The following is an 18,201-nucleotide window of genomic DNA, read 5'->3' on the forward strand; positions in this document are numbered from 1 at the left end:
TTTGTTCTCTCATTTCCATCCGTTTGCTCTGGACTATTTGTTCTACTGTACTCGTTTACTCGTGTCGATAGATTGATTGATTATATTTGATTAATTACTGTTCGTTTAGGGGTAAACGCATTCTCCAAAAGTATAGTACAGTTTAGCCGTTTGCGTTTGAAAATTTAACCTATGTACTTGTTTGATCACTTGAATGTTTTCGTTTTTCTTGTCCAGTTCTAGCGATGTTCATTACGATATTCATAGTAATTACTGACCGTTCGTTCTATGGTTAGCCAGTTCTGGATGTGTTTTAGGTTTCGTTTTGATTTTACTTCTACTTCATTCCATTTCATTTCACTTCTCTCGATGGGTTAGCTTTCAAGTTACTGATCGTTCTCGTAGCGGAGCCTAGACCGTAGCGGTTCTTTTTTCGTCTATCTTATATCCCATCAAATGCCTTATTATATCCGACATATTTACGATCTTTTTTTTCTACCCCTACATATTTTAGTTTTGATGCTTCATGTCGTTGTCGCGCCGTAATTCCTTGCGGAAACCATCCTAACGGCGGTGATACAATGACATGCGAAAGCAAAAGCAAGTCCATCGTTATCGCAGCGGGTTTAAGAAGGATTATCCAAGGTTTTCGAACAATCAATCAAGATTTTCGTTCCTCCCATCAACCGCTGCATCTTGGTTCAACGAGATGGGCTTGGTTGAGTGCTGGCTACACGTGGAATAAAAAAAACTAAGGTTCCGTGAAAACATCGCCCTAAAGTTAAGAAGCACCGTGATAAAAGATCCGCGAGAATAATTACCAACGACAGCACAAAACACTCGCTCTGTGCTTCTACTGCTGCATTTTAAAAAGCATCGTTAGCCCGGAAGGAAAGCTGCTGCGAGCCCGGAAGCAGAAGTGCGGCCTCAATTATTGACAGTCATTAATAACCCCCAAAGCTTTGGCGCCGACCGACGGCAAAAACCAACCACGCGTTCACCTTCAGCCGCGGAGTAATGTTTTCTCGTGGATGATAAATTGAATTCATGAATTACAATCTCATCCACCGGTCCGCGGGGACAGCATAATTTATTGATTTCGATTCGACAGCGACATTCTGCTCTCGTTATCGCGCCCTCTCGCACCGACTGGAGCGGTTGTGATAATGCTCGCCGGGAAGTGGTGATCGCATTAATAGCAAAAAATATTCACGATCGAACCGTGCGTCCTGCCGCGCGCAGAAGTGTAGTTTTGAAATAGGTTCAAACGATCGGAAATAAATTCCCATGATAATTGCTTCCACACTTTTCGCTCGCTATCGAGCACACGGGACAGGAAAGTGCTGGTGGTGGAGGCATAGTTTTTCTTTTTTGTCAGCCATATTGATAATGTTTACCATGCATTAGATAACCCTTTTTATTGTGGGCTGGAAATGTAAACGATTTCTCCCAACGATTTCTGGGAAAGGTTCTTATTTGATTTATGTAGTTCGTTTGTGAAACGGAGGAAGAGATAACCAAACTCTAATTCCATTCGATTCATCCAGAATGTTGAAGACTATCTTTTACGTCAAATAGAGAACCTTGAAAGGAGCGTACTGGTCCAACATAAACTCAAAATATCATTGGACAATAAAATTCCTGAGAAAAAACGATGTTCGTGCAGTATATCTTAGGAATATTGATGGTACCTCTGCTCTTTTAATTGCCGATCTAACATTCGTTTCTGCTCTTATCGATCCGGTTGGAAAATGAAAAATAACTCCTGACCCTCTACCGTGAATGGGAATGGAGATTGCAAAAGATTTACGATGGAAAATACTTTCGAATGAATAGTACTTTTCCACAGCAACCCGTTTGGTCTGGTACCAGAAGAAGGGTGTACATATTATTTCCCCATCTCGGTTTGGTTGCGGTGGGAAATGTGAATCGATCAACAATGCCAACCGGAGCTGAACGAACTGGATATTATTTTTCGATTGCCGTCCAATCGCACCATTATGATCCTACCGAATCGGTGCTAAGTGATCCCGTGATAATCGCTCAATTTCAATCCGGATAGTTTTTCCAGCCCCGTGTCCCGTCCGGTGGAGTGTGTGGTTTGGGCGATGGTGATGCGAAATATGAAATCGGTGATGAAATCTTTAAGCCACGATTAAATTCAATTTGCCATGTTACACCACACAGTGTCCCGCGTGTCCCTTAATGGGCCGTCAAACTGACCATGTCACCGGTGGTGCTGGTGGAGTGGTGTGACGGTTGATGGGCATCGAAAAACAACCCGACCAGCCGGATGACTGTCACATGCACACATACGCAGCCCCCGAATGCTGGCCGGGGATAAAGGCTGGCGGAATAGAAATTTCATAAATAAATTTGCATAATTTATTCGAGCCCGGTGTCGAGCCGACCTACGGGCGTACAATCACTTGCTAATGATATGCGAAGCATATGTGTTTGTGGATGTGTGTGTGTGTGTGTGTGTGTGTGTGTGTGTGTGTGTGTGTGTGTGTGTGTGTGTGTCTTCACTCGACTCGAGCTCAAAAGGATGTCCGCCCGAAACGGCACCCGACCTGGAATGCATCCGGAAAACGGCGGCTGCTCAGCGCTCGGTGCTTGAGCTTAATTTATTCACTTTCGGTCAAAACCGGGGGCGGTCTGACAGGCTCGTTTGATTTCGTTTCACCGCGCCACGCCGATTCCGTGTGTTTATTAATTCGATTTCGAATTAACGAATGAGAGCGTGAACTGAGCGTACCGGCAACACCGCTTTGCACCGCCGTATTTGTCTGATTATTCTCCGTGCCATTCTCTGGGGGAGGGCCGAGGGAATTAATAATCGATTTTCCCGGTCGGCGATGCTCGCTTCTCTGCGCGCTGCAATGCGGCTGCACTTTCCGATTGAGTGTGTGTGAGAGAGAAAGAAACCGCTGGTGGCCGAAGACAAAAGGCAAGGGGCTACCTGATTCGAGTGAGGTCAGGCCGACAGGTGAAAAGTGGCAGAAAACACATACATGCGGTTCGATTTCCTTCCGATCGTTTCCCCTTTCCTGGGGGAGGGGTTGCGGAATCGCCGGTCATCCGATCCGATACCGGAGATACTGCACGTTTCATTTCGGAAGTGCTCGAGTTCCGATAAACCCCTCCCCCTTCCCCCGCCCACTCCTCGCCGATCGAAATAGTAGTTCTTACGGCCGGTTTGTTCTGGATGTCTTCCGGAGTGCTAATTAAAGATGCTAATTTGAAGGAGGCCACGTACACGCCCGAGGAAAATGAGGTCATACAGATGAAACGACCTATTGTAGGTTTATGTGACCGGCTGGGGGCCTTCATCTGAGTTCAAATAAACCGTGTTTAAAATAAAATACCTAACATAGAATACAACAATTCAAGTTGTCAACTAAATTTGTCTTCCGCGAGCCGGCTCCCTTTCTGTTACTGAATAAAACTTGAGCCAAAGAAAACCCAAGCTGTACGCAAATGCTAACATAATGGAACATCAAAGTGCTCCCCAGAGAAGGCACGAAAGCGAATCGAGAAAAAATCCGTAAAAAAACCCTCCACGACTTCTCAACCGAATTGCCTTACGAATGCCACACGTTGCTCACCTTTCGGTGGTGATTTTTCACGTCCGTTGTATTCGATCCACGTATCATTTCAATATCACTCTGAGCCTGTCCCATCCCTGTCTCCCTGCCGGAATTCCCTCTGCGTCATATGAGCACCGGAAAATATACAAAAAAAAAAAACACACGTACAAACCCTCGCCCGGTTACCCGAAGGACGTGTTCACCTCTAAAAGTGCCAGAAGTATTATTTTTCCTTCCTCCTCGAGTTCACCTTGAAAGGGGGCTGCTGGTGACGGCGGGCGCTCCAGGAAGCTCGGGAGTGGGCTGACGATTGTGTTCATGAAAAAAAACGAACAAACGACGGAGCGAATCGTGCCTTCATTCGAAGTCCTTTTTCACTCTCTCTTATGTGTTTTTTTCGTTTTTCATTCCTTATCATTCCTAGTCCTCATGACTCTCGCTCTTTGTCCCTCTCTCACTCGCATATTTTTATGCATTGTCTATCTTTTTCACGACATTGTCGGAAAAAAGGAAAACCACTCGCGAGCCTAAGAAAAACACGTTCACCGAAAAATTCCCACCAGATCGAAAAGCTCGATTAATTTCCCACGACGTTGAAAAGCTTCCTCCGGAGGCTCGAGTGCGCCTGCGCGTCACAAAGCATACCTCGTGCAATTCTTCACCCCCCCTCCCCTCCCCCCTCCCTCACCAGCCTCGTTTTCCTTATCTTTCCTTCCCTTTTGCCACCGAAAAGCCCACTACCTTCCCTGTAAATTGTTAAAACGGTGTTCTCCTCGAAAATAGGCACAAGATGTGATTTCGAGGTGTTTGATATGCTTCCTGATGCGCGCCAAAAGCGCAGGCTTTGAGGCAACCTCGGGACGGGAAAGGGGCTCCATCGTGCTCGGTATCTTTTTATTTATTTACATTTTTCCCATGCGCCTACCTGCCCCCTTGTTTACATATCCCTCCGCAATCGGGTTCGGGCTTGGAGGTACACCTGCCACATCGTAATCGAATCGCCTAATGGTGATCATCTTTTTATGATCCACTCGTCTTCATTCAGCAGTGCAGCGGCCCGCATTTGGCCACCGGCCAGCGCACGAACCGTCGATTCGTGGTACGTGTTGAAATGGTACCGGTGGAAATTAATATAAAACGGCCGTGTCGTCGCGAGCAACAAATCGAATGTTTTGGGCATTCATTTTTAAAGCGGCTCCGGAAACACGCCACTTGAACGATTGCCTATTCGCCATGGGTTTAGTTTGGACTTCGGAAGCAAGGGGGATTGCAAGAAATCAGAAACATTATAGGACAAGATTTTTGGCAACATGTATTTGATTAAACCTGAGTTTCAACTCAAAAAATCTCCATTAATTGCACGCCATAATTGACCGTGCGTGCGTGCGTGCGTGCGGGGTTCGGGTGGACCACCCCGGGTGTCATTATGTAGCGTCAACTGCTCGGCACTAAAACCAGAAGACTGTTTGTGGCTTATCGTTAAACCACCATCGATTGTTCCGCTCGCAGAAACTCCGCTGGTGGCATGCGAGCGCTTGGTGTGAATAACCGGTCGCGTGGAAAACGGTCGCGCACGCGATCGTACATGCGTTAATTTTCCCTCAGCGCTCCGCGACTGATACTTTTAAGATGACGGGCGTGGTACCCTCTGTCGGGGAGCTTTTTTTGTAGTTATCCAATGTAAGGATGATTGAATTGAGACCGACGGATCCAATGGTATCATTAGCAAAAAGTATCCCAACGCTTGAGGAAAAACATTCACGCACATTCGCCATTTTTCATCCAGCCATGTCACTGCTGAGAGAAAAATGCTGCACGATTACAGCAGCAACAATTGATTGTTTCTATTCCCACAAGGGTTAAAGAATGGAATGTGACAGACGAAAAAATAAATTTCCCACTTTATTTGTCCAGCCGGCAAAAACACCCAAAAGTAATCATTTCACAGCGACTAACATATATCGTTGGACAATCTAAGTTGTGCTGCTTGGAAATGGTCTATGTTCATTTCCTTTGAACTTCTTCTTGAAGGATAGTTTTTCTTGACAAACGCCCGCAAGTTCACATGCGACACTTTCAGTTGATTGGCGCGAGAAACAATTTTCTCGCCATGTGCGAGTCGAAAGAAAAGTGACCTCCAACGAACGAGGGAAGGATATTCCATCGTGACGGGCGTACGACCAACCTCTCCGAACTAATCCTCCTGCTGCGAAGAACGCTATCTTCCGTATTCTCAAGGGACCAATGAATGTACGAGCGCCCGATTTCCGGACGCGCGGTCGGCGGAAGCACACAAAGACACGAGAGCGAAACAGTCTCCACAATAAATCTCCATAATTTTATGTCAAACGTTTAATGCTGGTCCATTTAATTTGTCCCAAAAAGGCGCCCAACCGGGCTGCGGTTTGCTGCGGCTGCAAAAGTTTTGTCACCAATAGTAACAGACGGATGTTGCCGTTCGCCCAACAGGGCTTGCACGGCCCCGGCACTTATGGGAGTCCGTCGGGGATTTTCGGTGGGGTTTTCTCCGCTTTCCATCGTTTGTCTTTTTTATTTTTGTCGTGAACGGTATTTGGCCACAGCTGACGCGTCCTCCGTTTTTGCTACACAGCATGCGATCGACCTCGATGGTGCTTTGGAGAGGCGCTCATTCTTGGAAATCACTTACATCCTCTCGGTGAGCCTTTTATTTAAGTTTGGTGGTTATTTTTTCTTGGCATCACCCGCCACGCGTGAAACTGGCTCTCATCGATGGAGGAAAACGTGTACATTCCCTCACGAAAAGGCTGCGTTTGGTTTCGAAGGAAATAAACGTACCGTTTGCAAGACTGGGAGGAAACCGGAACTGGCTGACCAGGTGGCTTAATTAGTCTGGCAAACAACAATTCGCATTCGTTACGCTCCATTTTTTTTTCGAACCGCAAATCGTGAAACGTTGATTTATTGTTTATCTTCACGCTGCTGCCGAATTTTCCGAACTCATTCCGGCCACGTTCGTTGCGTTGCGAGACTTTTGTATACATGCGTGTGTGTGTGCGTGTGTGTACGTGTTTTAATTTTCGGCACCAAACGAGAAATCACAATTTGTTCAAGCATATTTCAGAACATGCAACTTTATGATGGCGATGGTTGAATTTTCAAAACGGACTTTTTTTAATTCGTGGCGATATTATTGTCAGTCCTTAGGGCGAAAATAAAACGTTTGGTATTCTACTATTACTATCCTTTCATTGATTTTCACAAAAATAGCATTAAATGTTTAAGCTAACCGGTTAAAATCAACGGAATAAATCCTTTTTGAGCGGGCACTAATTAATACGAGCGAAAACTGAAAGCGCGGCGTGGCAGCTACCATCAATATTGTCATCCAATTACCAACTGTTCCGAACCCCTTGTTAGAGGATGAATGGTTGTGCTGTGGAAGTAGGATAGCATAAGAACACAACAGATACCAAACAAACTTAATAAGAACCACTTTCGGATGAAAAATGGCCATTCGGCGCCAAACCCTGAGTATTTCCACGAGAGCGAAAAGTAATGATTGTCGATAAATTACCGTGGCGTAGGAATGGGGGCTGGTTGGATTGTTTTATGCTACTTTCATTCTACCTATTTTTCCCCCACAATCTATCTTGATCCCCTTATCTTACACATTAACAGATTTTGCAAGCGCAAAAGCGCGCTGGCGGAAGTGTTTGCGCCATGTTTTAAAGCGAGCTGTGAAACCAAATCAGCGTTCAAACGGTCTCGTAAACTCCTGATGAGATACTAAACTCCGCACATTCTGTTAACGAGCCGTAGGCGGCTTGAAGGAAAACATAAAGGTTTATCCAATCGGTAAATAAAAATACCGATGACTGAAGAAACGTTTAGCAAACATACACACCCCTCGAAGAATGTGAACAAGTTATATTATTATCGTAAAGAAAGCGGCGATCAAAACTGTTTGAAGTAATTTTATCGATACTTTGCTCGTTGATTACTTTCGCGAAGGTCGGCTCGAGGAAAAAATACGATCGATACGCTGCAAACGATGGATGATAAATACAACCTAGCGCACTCAGCAAACATAGTTTATGCATTATGCTGCTCTAATACCCAAATGCGATTCCACGAAACGCCCCCATCCGTAGCGTTGGGGCGTGTGGGAATAAACCAGCACCACCATTACCACCATCAACACCACCACCAGCACACACACACACACACAATTGACGAGTGATCGACCATTGATTGGAATCAAATCGGCTGATTGGGCCCTGAAACTTCCCGGAGCGAGCGCGAGAAGCCTGGAAAGCCTGGTTCCCGACTGCGCGCGAAACGATTTGTCAATATTGATCATTTGAACGGATGCTCCACAATGCTCCCCGGCGAGGGACGAGCGGAAAGGGGAGAAGGGAAAAGCTGCATCGCTGTGTGTGACATTGACGTCAGAGTGGCGCACGATTTCTGGCCTCAGACGTTCCTCATCATCAGCATAAATGACAAGATAAGCGCCATCGAGCGAGCCCACGATGGATTCTTTGTTCATATTTTTGGTCCTTACTCGCAATCTCGTTATGAAATGTTGTCACAAAAATTGTAATCAGCGATCGTGCAATTGTTCGTTTCGGATCGATACATTTCGGAACGACTGTGTTGGTTTCATATTTATTTCGAAATACGTCAGTGCAGAAAATGACTGACTTCTCCCCATCCAGAGGGTTGAAAATATTCAATATTTTATTACTTTGCTACATCGTTCGCTTCTTTGCCACCTTCATCAGTTTCCCTAGTTTTCCATCGGTTTGTGGTTTTTTTTTTCACTCTTTTTACTACCATTCGTGTTGTGTTTGTTAAACGCTTTACCGCTTTACTGCATTAATATTAAGCAACTAAATAGTAAAGGGATTCATTTTGAAACCAAACAAAAACATTCAAAATCACAAAAACCCACCAATATTAATCCATTTGGCAACATTTTGAATTGGCAGTCGGATTTGATAGTGAAAGTTTAGTAGTGAGAGAGCTTTGGCACACTCCACGCTAAGTACTAATGCGTTCCGTTTTGCTTTCCATCGCGTCCGACCCCGGCAGGGAAATGCGGCCAACTCGTCGGAGACATCGATGGCCACGCAACCGGGCGGCTCGGTGACGTCGAGGGCCGCCTCGGAGAGCCGATCGGGACCACCGGGATCCAGCAGTGGCAGCGTCCCGATCCACCAGAATCCTACCGCAACCGGGGCCAAATTCCGACACGGACTGCTGCAGCTGATGATCCACACGATCGACCCGCTGCACGATGGTAAGTGCTGTGCGTTAGTGTCTTCGTGTCGCTTCGTACCCACCCGTACACACACACACACACACACATGCCAGCACACACGGACCCACGAATCAATCGCATCGATCCATTCCCAACATCCTTTCCCTGACGAGAAGAACATTCCTTTGTAAAAATTCCCCGACGGACCGAAAACACATCCCTACAAAGAGGATGGGAATAATTGGAAACGGATTTTCCGTGGATACACTTACATAACTACACACAACACTAACTCAGACACAATGACGAGAGGAGTTATAGTTAGGTGTATGGTTCAATTCGTTACCGTTACCTGCGTTTTGTTTGTCCCACCGAAGGATAATAGTCGTTTTCCTTCGGTCGCTTCCGTTCCAGCTTTTCACGCCAAACCGTTCCTAGTTCTCAATGCACTTTCCATTTACGTTTTTTCTTGTTTCATTTATATCAAGTCATGTTCACACATACACCCACACACACTGTGGTACAGGTTGATGATTTTAAGTGCATCCCATTACTGCACACACCTATGTTTGTGTTGCTTTTTCTGTTCGGCGTGTCCTGTTCGTGTGTTGATGTTTCCTCCGTTTTTTTTGGGTTTCCCAACCCAACCACGGAAAAGCTTCGTTAATGTTGTTTTCCTTTCGTATGCTTTTAGATTGTGTTCATTTACGTCCCACTCTTACTCACACGCACACAAACACACCATCGTCTCTCACGCGTTGCAAACCATTTTCATTACGAGCCCACGGCTGGGCGTGTAAATTCGTCTGAGGTTTTATTTTTCTGTTTACCCGCCCTTCCCCAAAATCATTAATAATCTTCTCGTCATACGTTTGCCGAACCGACCGCGCACAGGCGTAAAAACAAAATCCAAATGGAAAAACAAAAATGGAAAGGAAAAACTCATCCCTCCCACATACATACATCACTGACAATGCGAACCGGCAACGAAGCATACGGGAAGCTTGCGGGTGCGCGATTTATGCGAAACGGGAAAAATGTCCATCCCGCCCGCTAGCTAACGTCTGCTTCGCGTGCTCCGGACCGGGTTTTTGGAGTTGCGGTTGGTTTTCGGGTGCGTGGATTGTTTGGGGTTGCACATGCAACGAAGGGAAAAGCGAAGGTCGGCCACCGACCGGCCGGCCGATCCAATCCACGGCCCACACACGAACGAACCGCAGGTCCAGATCGGTCATAGTTTAAGTACATTTGAAGATTAATATGTTTGCCATTTATGATTAAATGGAGTAGAAAGTTGTTGCGGTTTGCGTTGATTGTTAGACGTCTCGTAGTGTGTCGTTAATCATTTCGATTGGCATAGCGAATGCAAGCTACACAAAAAAGGAAAAGAAAGTAACAAAAAAAAAAGAAGGAGCAAATCTATGCTCAGTGTGAGAGAGAAATGTATGCAAAGAGTCGGGATAGGCGGACGCGATGTGAAACGCAACGAAAACATAGTAGCAGTAACTGTCGAAAGTAAAAGAATAATGAACTTCATGTCATAAATCATGCTACACTTCTTCTGCTGTCGGCAAATTATCCACGATTATTCGACCTTGACTTCTAATAGTAAAGTTTTCGGTTATTATGCTTCGTTACATTATTGGTGCGAATAGCGTACATGGAATGTGTTGTTACGTTGTGCTTCTTCACGTGCCTACTGTACATAAGCATTTGATTGTTGTGCAACTGATGAGTTCTTAACCTTTTTTTAAACTTTGGTTACAAGTGTCGGATCGTCATTGTTGATTCGCTTTCGAGAATATTCAAGTTCATAGGAAAGTTAAACACGTCGTTCCACAATACTTCCCGTTCATGCGTTGCCATTTAATTTGCATTCCGTCCGGATGCACCGTAAGCCGATCGAGTTAATGTTTAATCAACAAAACCCACGCACCAGCCTTCACAAAGCCCCGCTCCCTCGGGTGCTTAAATGGTTCAATCGACATCGTCTCGTATTTTTTTTTTTAACGGCCGGCATAATGGGAACACCAAAAATTGATATTTCATATCGTTATACTTTCGCGTTGCATAATGAATGCTTACCACAGGTCAATTTGCCGGCCGGTGAGGTCATGAATCTGCCTCGGATGCGACAGATTTCGGTCCTGGCGGTGCCCACGTGCCCAGAACATTACGATTCTTCGGCCCCTCCTTGCCTTTCCGCTGACTCATTGAGCCGATTACGTTTGCGCCCGGCAAACATAGGTTCAGCCGGTTGAAGCAAGGGGTGTGAAGGGACTGGCCAATCAAGGGTGGCAATGAAAAATTCAGCACTTGCCATGTCAGCCATCAATTAATCTTTCGCGCAACGGCTACTGATGGTGCTGGTGTGCTCGTTTCCAATTACCATTTTTTTCTCCCGTGTGTCGTTTTGGTTTCTCGTTTCCCTTTGGTAACTGGGAATCGTTACTGGCGCCGAACAATAGGGCCATTTTGGAAAATTGTATTTGTCATGATTGACCACTTTAGTTTTCGGTCGATCGATAGCACGCGAACGATGTTTGGCAAAAGGGATTATTTGTTGACTTTGTGACAGCTTCAGAACAGCTTTCTTTTTTCGACCAAGCGTTTTGGATAAAGCGTGTCATTTTCATAAGCGATGCGTTACATTTTGTGTTTGCCCACCAGTTTTACTTTCCCGGATGGTGCAGTCACTCAAAGTGGAATTTAAGATACTGTGCCTTTCTGAACGCCCAGGAAGGAAGAGACCGATAAAGTACTTAAAGCAAACACATGCAAGCTCCCGCTCAACCAGGCGCCTCCTGAAGCATTCCAGATACGCCGCGTGCAGTTGGCGTCGCATTTTAGATGAGAATATCCCCAGTAAAAAGCAGGCTGGCGCAAGAAGAGCAAAAAAGCTGCTCAAAATCGTCCTGAAGCGATGGAAACTGAGATGAATGAGGAAGCGCCACCCATTACACACCATATCGTGTGTTATGGTTATGAGTGCAAAAATCCATTCTACCAGCCACCACGTGCTTGAGAGGAAACTACATCCGCCTCCTCCACGTCCGGGTAGGAAAAGCGTCAGCTGCTTCTGGTATTCGCTTCTGACGAACGGCGAATGCACGTCATGGTGTCGTTTGAGGCGGTTGAAGGATGTGCATGAAATTGGTGTCCCGAGTTCTGGTCGTGTGAAGCAAACCATGGAAGAATCCGTCCGCCAGATGACGGTTTAGATGACAATTTTAAACTTCATGCGCTTAACGTTTGGTGGATTTCGAAATTTTCCAGATTGCTCCAAGCGTGCACATAGAAGACAGGATTTTAATAGTCTTAAAGTATCTTTTATGGCAAAAGTGAACAACAGCTGCGGATGAATATTTTCCAAATTCTTTTCAGTGGGAAAAGATGTAATTTTTTTGAGCCATGGCATCGTCTGCTGTTATGCTGGATGTCCTGCAATGGATGTCGGTAGAGCAGCGGATCGTGTACCAGACTATGATACTAATATTCAAACTCCTGAGGGGCTTGTTACCGGGGTACTTTGGAGAAAGAGTAGTTAGAGGTTCTGACGTTCACCGGTACAACACTCGAAGGGCTCATGATCCTAGAACGTCAAACTTTTCGACAGTATTTGCTAGAAATTCTTTGTTTTGTAAAGGTATACAATGGTATAACAGCATGCCTAGAGAGATTGCCGAGGCTGCAAACGTTCGCGAGTTCAAGCGCTTGTGTGCCGTGTACGTTAAGCAGGTTGTTAAGTAGAACCCAGTAGAATGTGTAATGTCTCGTAGATGTGTATTGTGAAAATTTAATGTTTGTAAGCATTGCACTTGTCATCACGATCTCACAGATGATGATGATGAGATTTTTGTTTTGCAAATTTAAATGTAAATAAAAAAAAAAATGGAACAACATATCTTTGAGACACGCGCGCGTAAAAGTGGAAATTTGAAGTTGATCTTTCTGTAGGAACTGTATCAGTCGCTCTTGTGCAATCACGTGGCAGGCGCCTCGAATTCATCCATTAGATGATTTTTTCGACGTGACCAACTGTTTCACGGATAAGGTTTGCTTAATTTGCCAATCCTGGAAAGTGGTAACTCCCCTCCATATGTTGGACAAGGGAGATACCGGCTACACGAATAGGATAGAGCATTTTTTGGCCGTGCACTCCGGAGAGCGGTTCCACGACTCCTGTCTTATGGAAGCTGTGCTAACCGCTGTACGCAAGGAAAAGAGAGCTGACTGGTCTTTTTCGTGAAGGGTCACTTTGATCCCACCACTTCGTGATTTGCTTTAAAGTTTGAAACAAATATCTTTTGATAACTCCGCCATTCTCAAACCTGTGTTGGGGTAAGAGGTGGGACTCATCATCATCATCATCATCATCATCACTCTACGTACCAAAAATGCCATTTGAAAACTAATGCAACATGCAAGTTCTTCTGGTGGCAGATAATTGAAATACTAAAACGAAACAATCGTCACGAGCAGTCGTGTGCAATGGATTATTTTCACAAAATGATGCTTCGCTCATTTTATTCAGTTTCCATAGACATCCTCGCTGTGCGAGATCCATCAATAAAGAATGACTTTATTTACCAAACATCACGTCGCCGCTGAGTACCATCTCTACCACGGCAGACTACGGCCAGTGCAACAAATGGTGCTCGTATCTTTTATTCATTTGGCTGAATATAAATGGTTCAATTTATGCTGTGCTCTGCTCACAGTCTGTGTATTTGCGTTGGCCACGGTTCAAACCGTACAATAGTTGTGGTTTCGGAATGTGGACCGCGAGTGTAAACGTGATCATGGAGTTCATGTGCCATCCCTTCGCGAAACTCATATAGGATGAATTAAAATGTAAAAACTAGCCCTCTCCATACAAGAGTAACTTTCAAAACGGAAACTAGCATGACATATGACCCGTTAGCAGCGAGCGTATTACATTGCTGAAAACTTTCAACCCGCGTAGTTAGACAACATGTCGTATGATGTTTGATTTTTGTTCGTAACGCCACTACCCTTGAGGACCTGGCAGGAAAAAATTATCACCGTTCCTTGGCAACGCTTCGAATTGCGATGCCGATGACCGGGTCGAGCATTGTGGACATTATATGCTCACCGTGGTTCCGGTAATTGCATCAGAGGAAACTTTTCGGCACTAATTGCACCTGTGACTGACAATGCAGGTCACGTTTCTCCGATGGTGAACTCGGTGAAACATTTTGACGGTGGACCATATCCGGCACGGTTATTATGCACGGAAGCCATACATTATTTCTCCATTTTGGTAAACTAATTTGTAACTACTAGTTAGTGAAACTAATTTTTATTCATTAAATAATGAAATGAACAAAGTTCAAAAATATTCTTCTTTTATTCTGTAGGGAGCTTGTTCGATGTTTAGTAATTTATTCTTTTTGTGAAGGTCAAATAATCGTTCGTAGGATGTTCATGTTGTGTTGTAAACAAGTTGTAACTGTGAATAATTTCAATGTTTTACATGGTGTTGTTTTCAAATGTTTGTTCACAAGATATGTTAGATGAAAAGTTGATGATCCTTAAAATTCAAGTACAAAACGCCATAAAGTAAAAATCCATGTTTAATGTAATCAATGTAACAGCAAAAAACAAACAATTGCGCCGCTAGAAGCAGAAAAGTAGAACAATCATGCAAAATTTTACTCGTTAAGTTTTGCCGAATTCAATCGTTGTTGTGTCGCTCTGTTTCACTCGCTCCTCCGTGCCATCTATTTCTCTCTCACCACAAATAAACATCCTACCTCTACCTCTATCTTCGCTCGAACGCTCGCTCGCTCGCTCTCTCTATCTCTCTCTGTCTACCGCCTCAACTAATCAGCTCACCGTGTCATGTCAAAATTTGTTCCAGAAATTTAATACATAATTGGCAAATTCCATACTAACTTTACGTAATAACATAATAAAAGATCCCGTTCCAGGTAAAGTCGATGAAAAGGCGACCCAGCTGCACGCGATCGCGTCGCTCAAGGTGCTGCTGGACGCCACCAAGCCGCAACGGGGCGCTGCGACCTCGTCGGCGGCGAACCATGTTAAAATTAATCTAAAAGAAACCACCTTAGCTAGCGATCGTCCAAATGGAAATATAGATACAACAATTGATTCGGTAAGTGTGTCGACCTGTAGCGGGTTGTTTTACTTTTATTATTACATTTTCCCCCCCACCAACACCGGAGCATCGGCGAAGGAAATACGATCGTAGTGTCAATAAAGCGTCCCTAAGCCTTTGTAAGCCCTACCGTTTACAAGCGGTTAACAAGCAATCAACCGTTTAATGGACCAAGCTGAGAGCATGAGAAAAAAAAGCGGAATTTCCCTCCAGCCAGAGACCACCGACGGTCCAGTTGTCCAGCTGGTTTCCAGGCAATCCTTTCCGAATCCGATCATGTTGGTCCATGTGTAGAAAATAAACGTGCACTGTGCATCCAGTGCCACCCTCCATTCACAAAAGGACTCGCACGTCATACAGACTGAAGCGACGTCGGGCAAACGTCATCGTGCAGCATTCGTACTCGTAGCATAGTTGGTAGACCTGGTTGGCAACATAAAAGCGGAGAAAAACAACACTTCCTCACCGGGAAGTCGGTCGTACCCGCCTGGAACTCGATTAGTCCTGGGGCCAATTTCAATTTCATCCATGCTGGGAATGCACCGTACGCTCGCGTTTTCGCTCCAGCTTCTCGCTCCGTGCTCCGGCGTGACGGCCAAAAACCCAAAACCCACGCCAACTCCGGTGGAAAGTGGAAATTCCATCTATTTATAGTCCCCGGCGTAAACCGCAACCGGGCGTTCCTCCGACATCGGTATGCAAATAGTCAAGCGACGTGGAGCAACGTAACGGTTTCCCGCTTGGTTCCACGCTGCCTCTAGACCCGGAATGGGGACGCTTTTGATTGACAACTATCTGACGACTTGTGGCTTCGGAGCCTACCCAGTCTGTGCGCCGCTCGATGGTAACCGTTTTGCCGTTTTCCACCAAGAAAGCGCTGGGCGGGAGGGAGGCAGGGCGAGTACCCCAACGGCAACTGTTGCCATTCGACCGTTGGCTGATGAATATTGCATGCAGCGTTTTCGTGAAAAACGTGCGAGCTAGAAATTGAAACCCATTTCTGCCATTTACCATGTTGCTGGCATGCCGAGCAGGTGCTGGGAAAATCGTTCCCTCTCCCCCCAACGCTCCGGCCATCTAATACATGGTACTGCTCGAGATGGATAAACTGAGTCCAATTTTGAATAAATGTTTGCACAAAGCCGATTAGAGCGAGAAGCGCATTCGAACGAGAACCGACAGTCGGTTAGGTCGATTGAAAAACTTCGATCTGTGAGCTTCCTTATTGAAGGAAATGTTCCCATACGCCTCGTGCCGACCTTAGACACGATCGATTTCAATATGAAACATCGCCAATTCAGCCAGTTTTTCTTCTCACTTGGTTCGGACGAACTTATTGTGTTCCTTTCCTTGGGGTTACTATTTGGCAAGTGAAGGTGCAAGCTTAGAAACGATAACGATTGAATAATTTCTCAATCGGCTGCTCCTTGTTGGTGTGTGGATAATGCAACATATCTGAAAGTTTCAATAGAACAAAATTGGATTTAAAGATACTTCCACCACAAAAGTTTCTAAATTTAATCGCCAACAACTATCGTCGACATAATCCATTATTTATCACCACAAGTATCGAAACTTATCGAAAACTATGCCGTTTCTCTTAGCAAGACCCACCCCAAGTGGATGAAAAATTGCACACCCAAACAGTATAAATTATGTTGTGAAAGAATTTCGCATCACGCTGGCCAGCCGTTCCCGGGTTTTCCCAGTGTGGAGCGCAACTCATGCAAGTATAATCGGCAAGTGTTTTAGAATCAATTTCAACTTGTCAACGTTCTCGTTTGCATCGAGCCTGTTCGGACGAGCAGAATGGAAGCGAGGAGTGCATTTTCTGCCAGGTTTCTCGCCACCACGTGTTTGGCCCGTGGCCACCAGCTGGAAAAGCTGAAAGTTATTGACATCATGCAGAAACATAGTTTTTATCAGATTTTTTTTCTCCTTTTCTTTTAGGAAAATCCTTCCGAAAATGTCGATCCGACAGTATTCTATTTCGATTCAGTCGCCATAGCGCCATCGCTTCGGAGTAAAGAACTCTTCTGTGGTTTGCTTCTTCCTCTCTTTTTGTCCCAAGTGGTCGCTTACGAGAGGCTTCACCTCTGTTTGGCCTGGTTTCCCCTGTCCAGTCGGTGGCGTCTTGGCAAATATTTTCCACTAAAGTACTATTCGTTCTATTTGTCTAGCGCAAACATCCATTCATCTCCTTTTCTTGCCTTTCGTTCCTGCTTGCACTCACTGGAGCGCCTTTCAGCATACTTTTTCCTCCCAATGTTTGTGCCATTTTTGGGAAAAACCAACAAATCTTGCATCTCTTCCCCCCCACAGGTACCACCGTCTTCTGCAGCACATTCGTTGAAAGTTGATGCTTCACTTTTCGGCGAAAGAAATTCAATCTTTTGTTAGCGCTTTTCGAGAGGGAAGAAAAAAAAACCCGAGTCGAACACTGCCATTCCGTCCCGGGGTCCCTTCCACTGAGTGCTGGCATACTCTTCAAATTTGCTAATCGAGTGCCTGATGTCCACGGCACGGCACGGGGTACGGGCAGCTACCGGTGCTACTGATGATGAGATTTGAATGGAGATATGCAAATTCGATTCTAGCCCCTTTTTGGGACTTGTGCTCTAGCATTTCCGTCTGCTGCTGGTGCTGCGGCTGGGAGCAAAAAGCTGATCCAAACATAAAGGAAAAACCGCCACCCGTTCCGAGCTGGGGCGAGGTTGTTCTGCTGGTTTGCGAATGCCCTGCCGCTGCTCGGTCACGTCCGATCCCGGGAGAATGCTATACCACGCTGGATGATTATTGATATAATACTCACATCAAACCACTGCCACTCCTTGCCTTCGCACACAGCAGACCGAATCTGAATCTTAGATTTGGGTGAGGCTGTTGGATTTCGTTTAACAAACCCTACGTATTACGATTTCGTTTAGAAAAAGGTTAAAAGCCTCCGAGAAATGGATACGGTGGTTGGTTTCGCACTTTCAGAGGCATCTTGCCAACGGCATCGCTCGATGAAGTGAGTCAGCAAACCGTAACCTAGACCGAGCTATTGCCACCGAAGGCCTCTCATTTTCTTATCGCTACACAGCTACACTATCAGTTCCTACTTATCAGGAAAAACAATGCCTATCGTCAAATTTTACGAAAGGTCGCCCATAATGAAGGAAGCGATGGACCAGGAAGAGGGGATCCCGGGAGCGGAACCGGATGCTCGACTTGTTTTCCCCCCCCACCTCCCCCCCTCGGTC

At 45.4% G+C, this 18,201-nt stretch overlaps 1 protein-coding gene across 1 annotated transcript in view; it reads left to right on the forward strand.

The window, feature by feature from the left end:
* Positions 1-18,201, forward strand: part of LOC131264314 (sodium/potassium/calcium exchanger Nckx30C) — a 64,335-nt gene that overhangs the window by 40,492 nt on the left and 5,642 nt on the right. Inside the window, exons 3-4 of the mRNA XM_058266609.1 lie at positions 8,646-8,853; positions 14,769-14,953. Coding sequence (XP_058122592.1) covers positions 8,646-8,853; positions 14,769-14,953 — 393 coding nt within the window. The remainder of the gene's footprint in view (positions 1-8,645; positions 8,854-14,768; positions 14,954-18,201) is intronic.

Source organism: Anopheles coustani, chromosome 2 (genome assembly GCF_943734705.1).
Source record: "Anopheles coustani chromosome 2, idAnoCousDA_361_x.2, whole genome shotgun sequence".
Taxonomy (NCBI): domain Eukaryota; kingdom Metazoa; phylum Arthropoda; class Insecta; order Diptera; family Culicidae; genus Anopheles; species Anopheles coustani.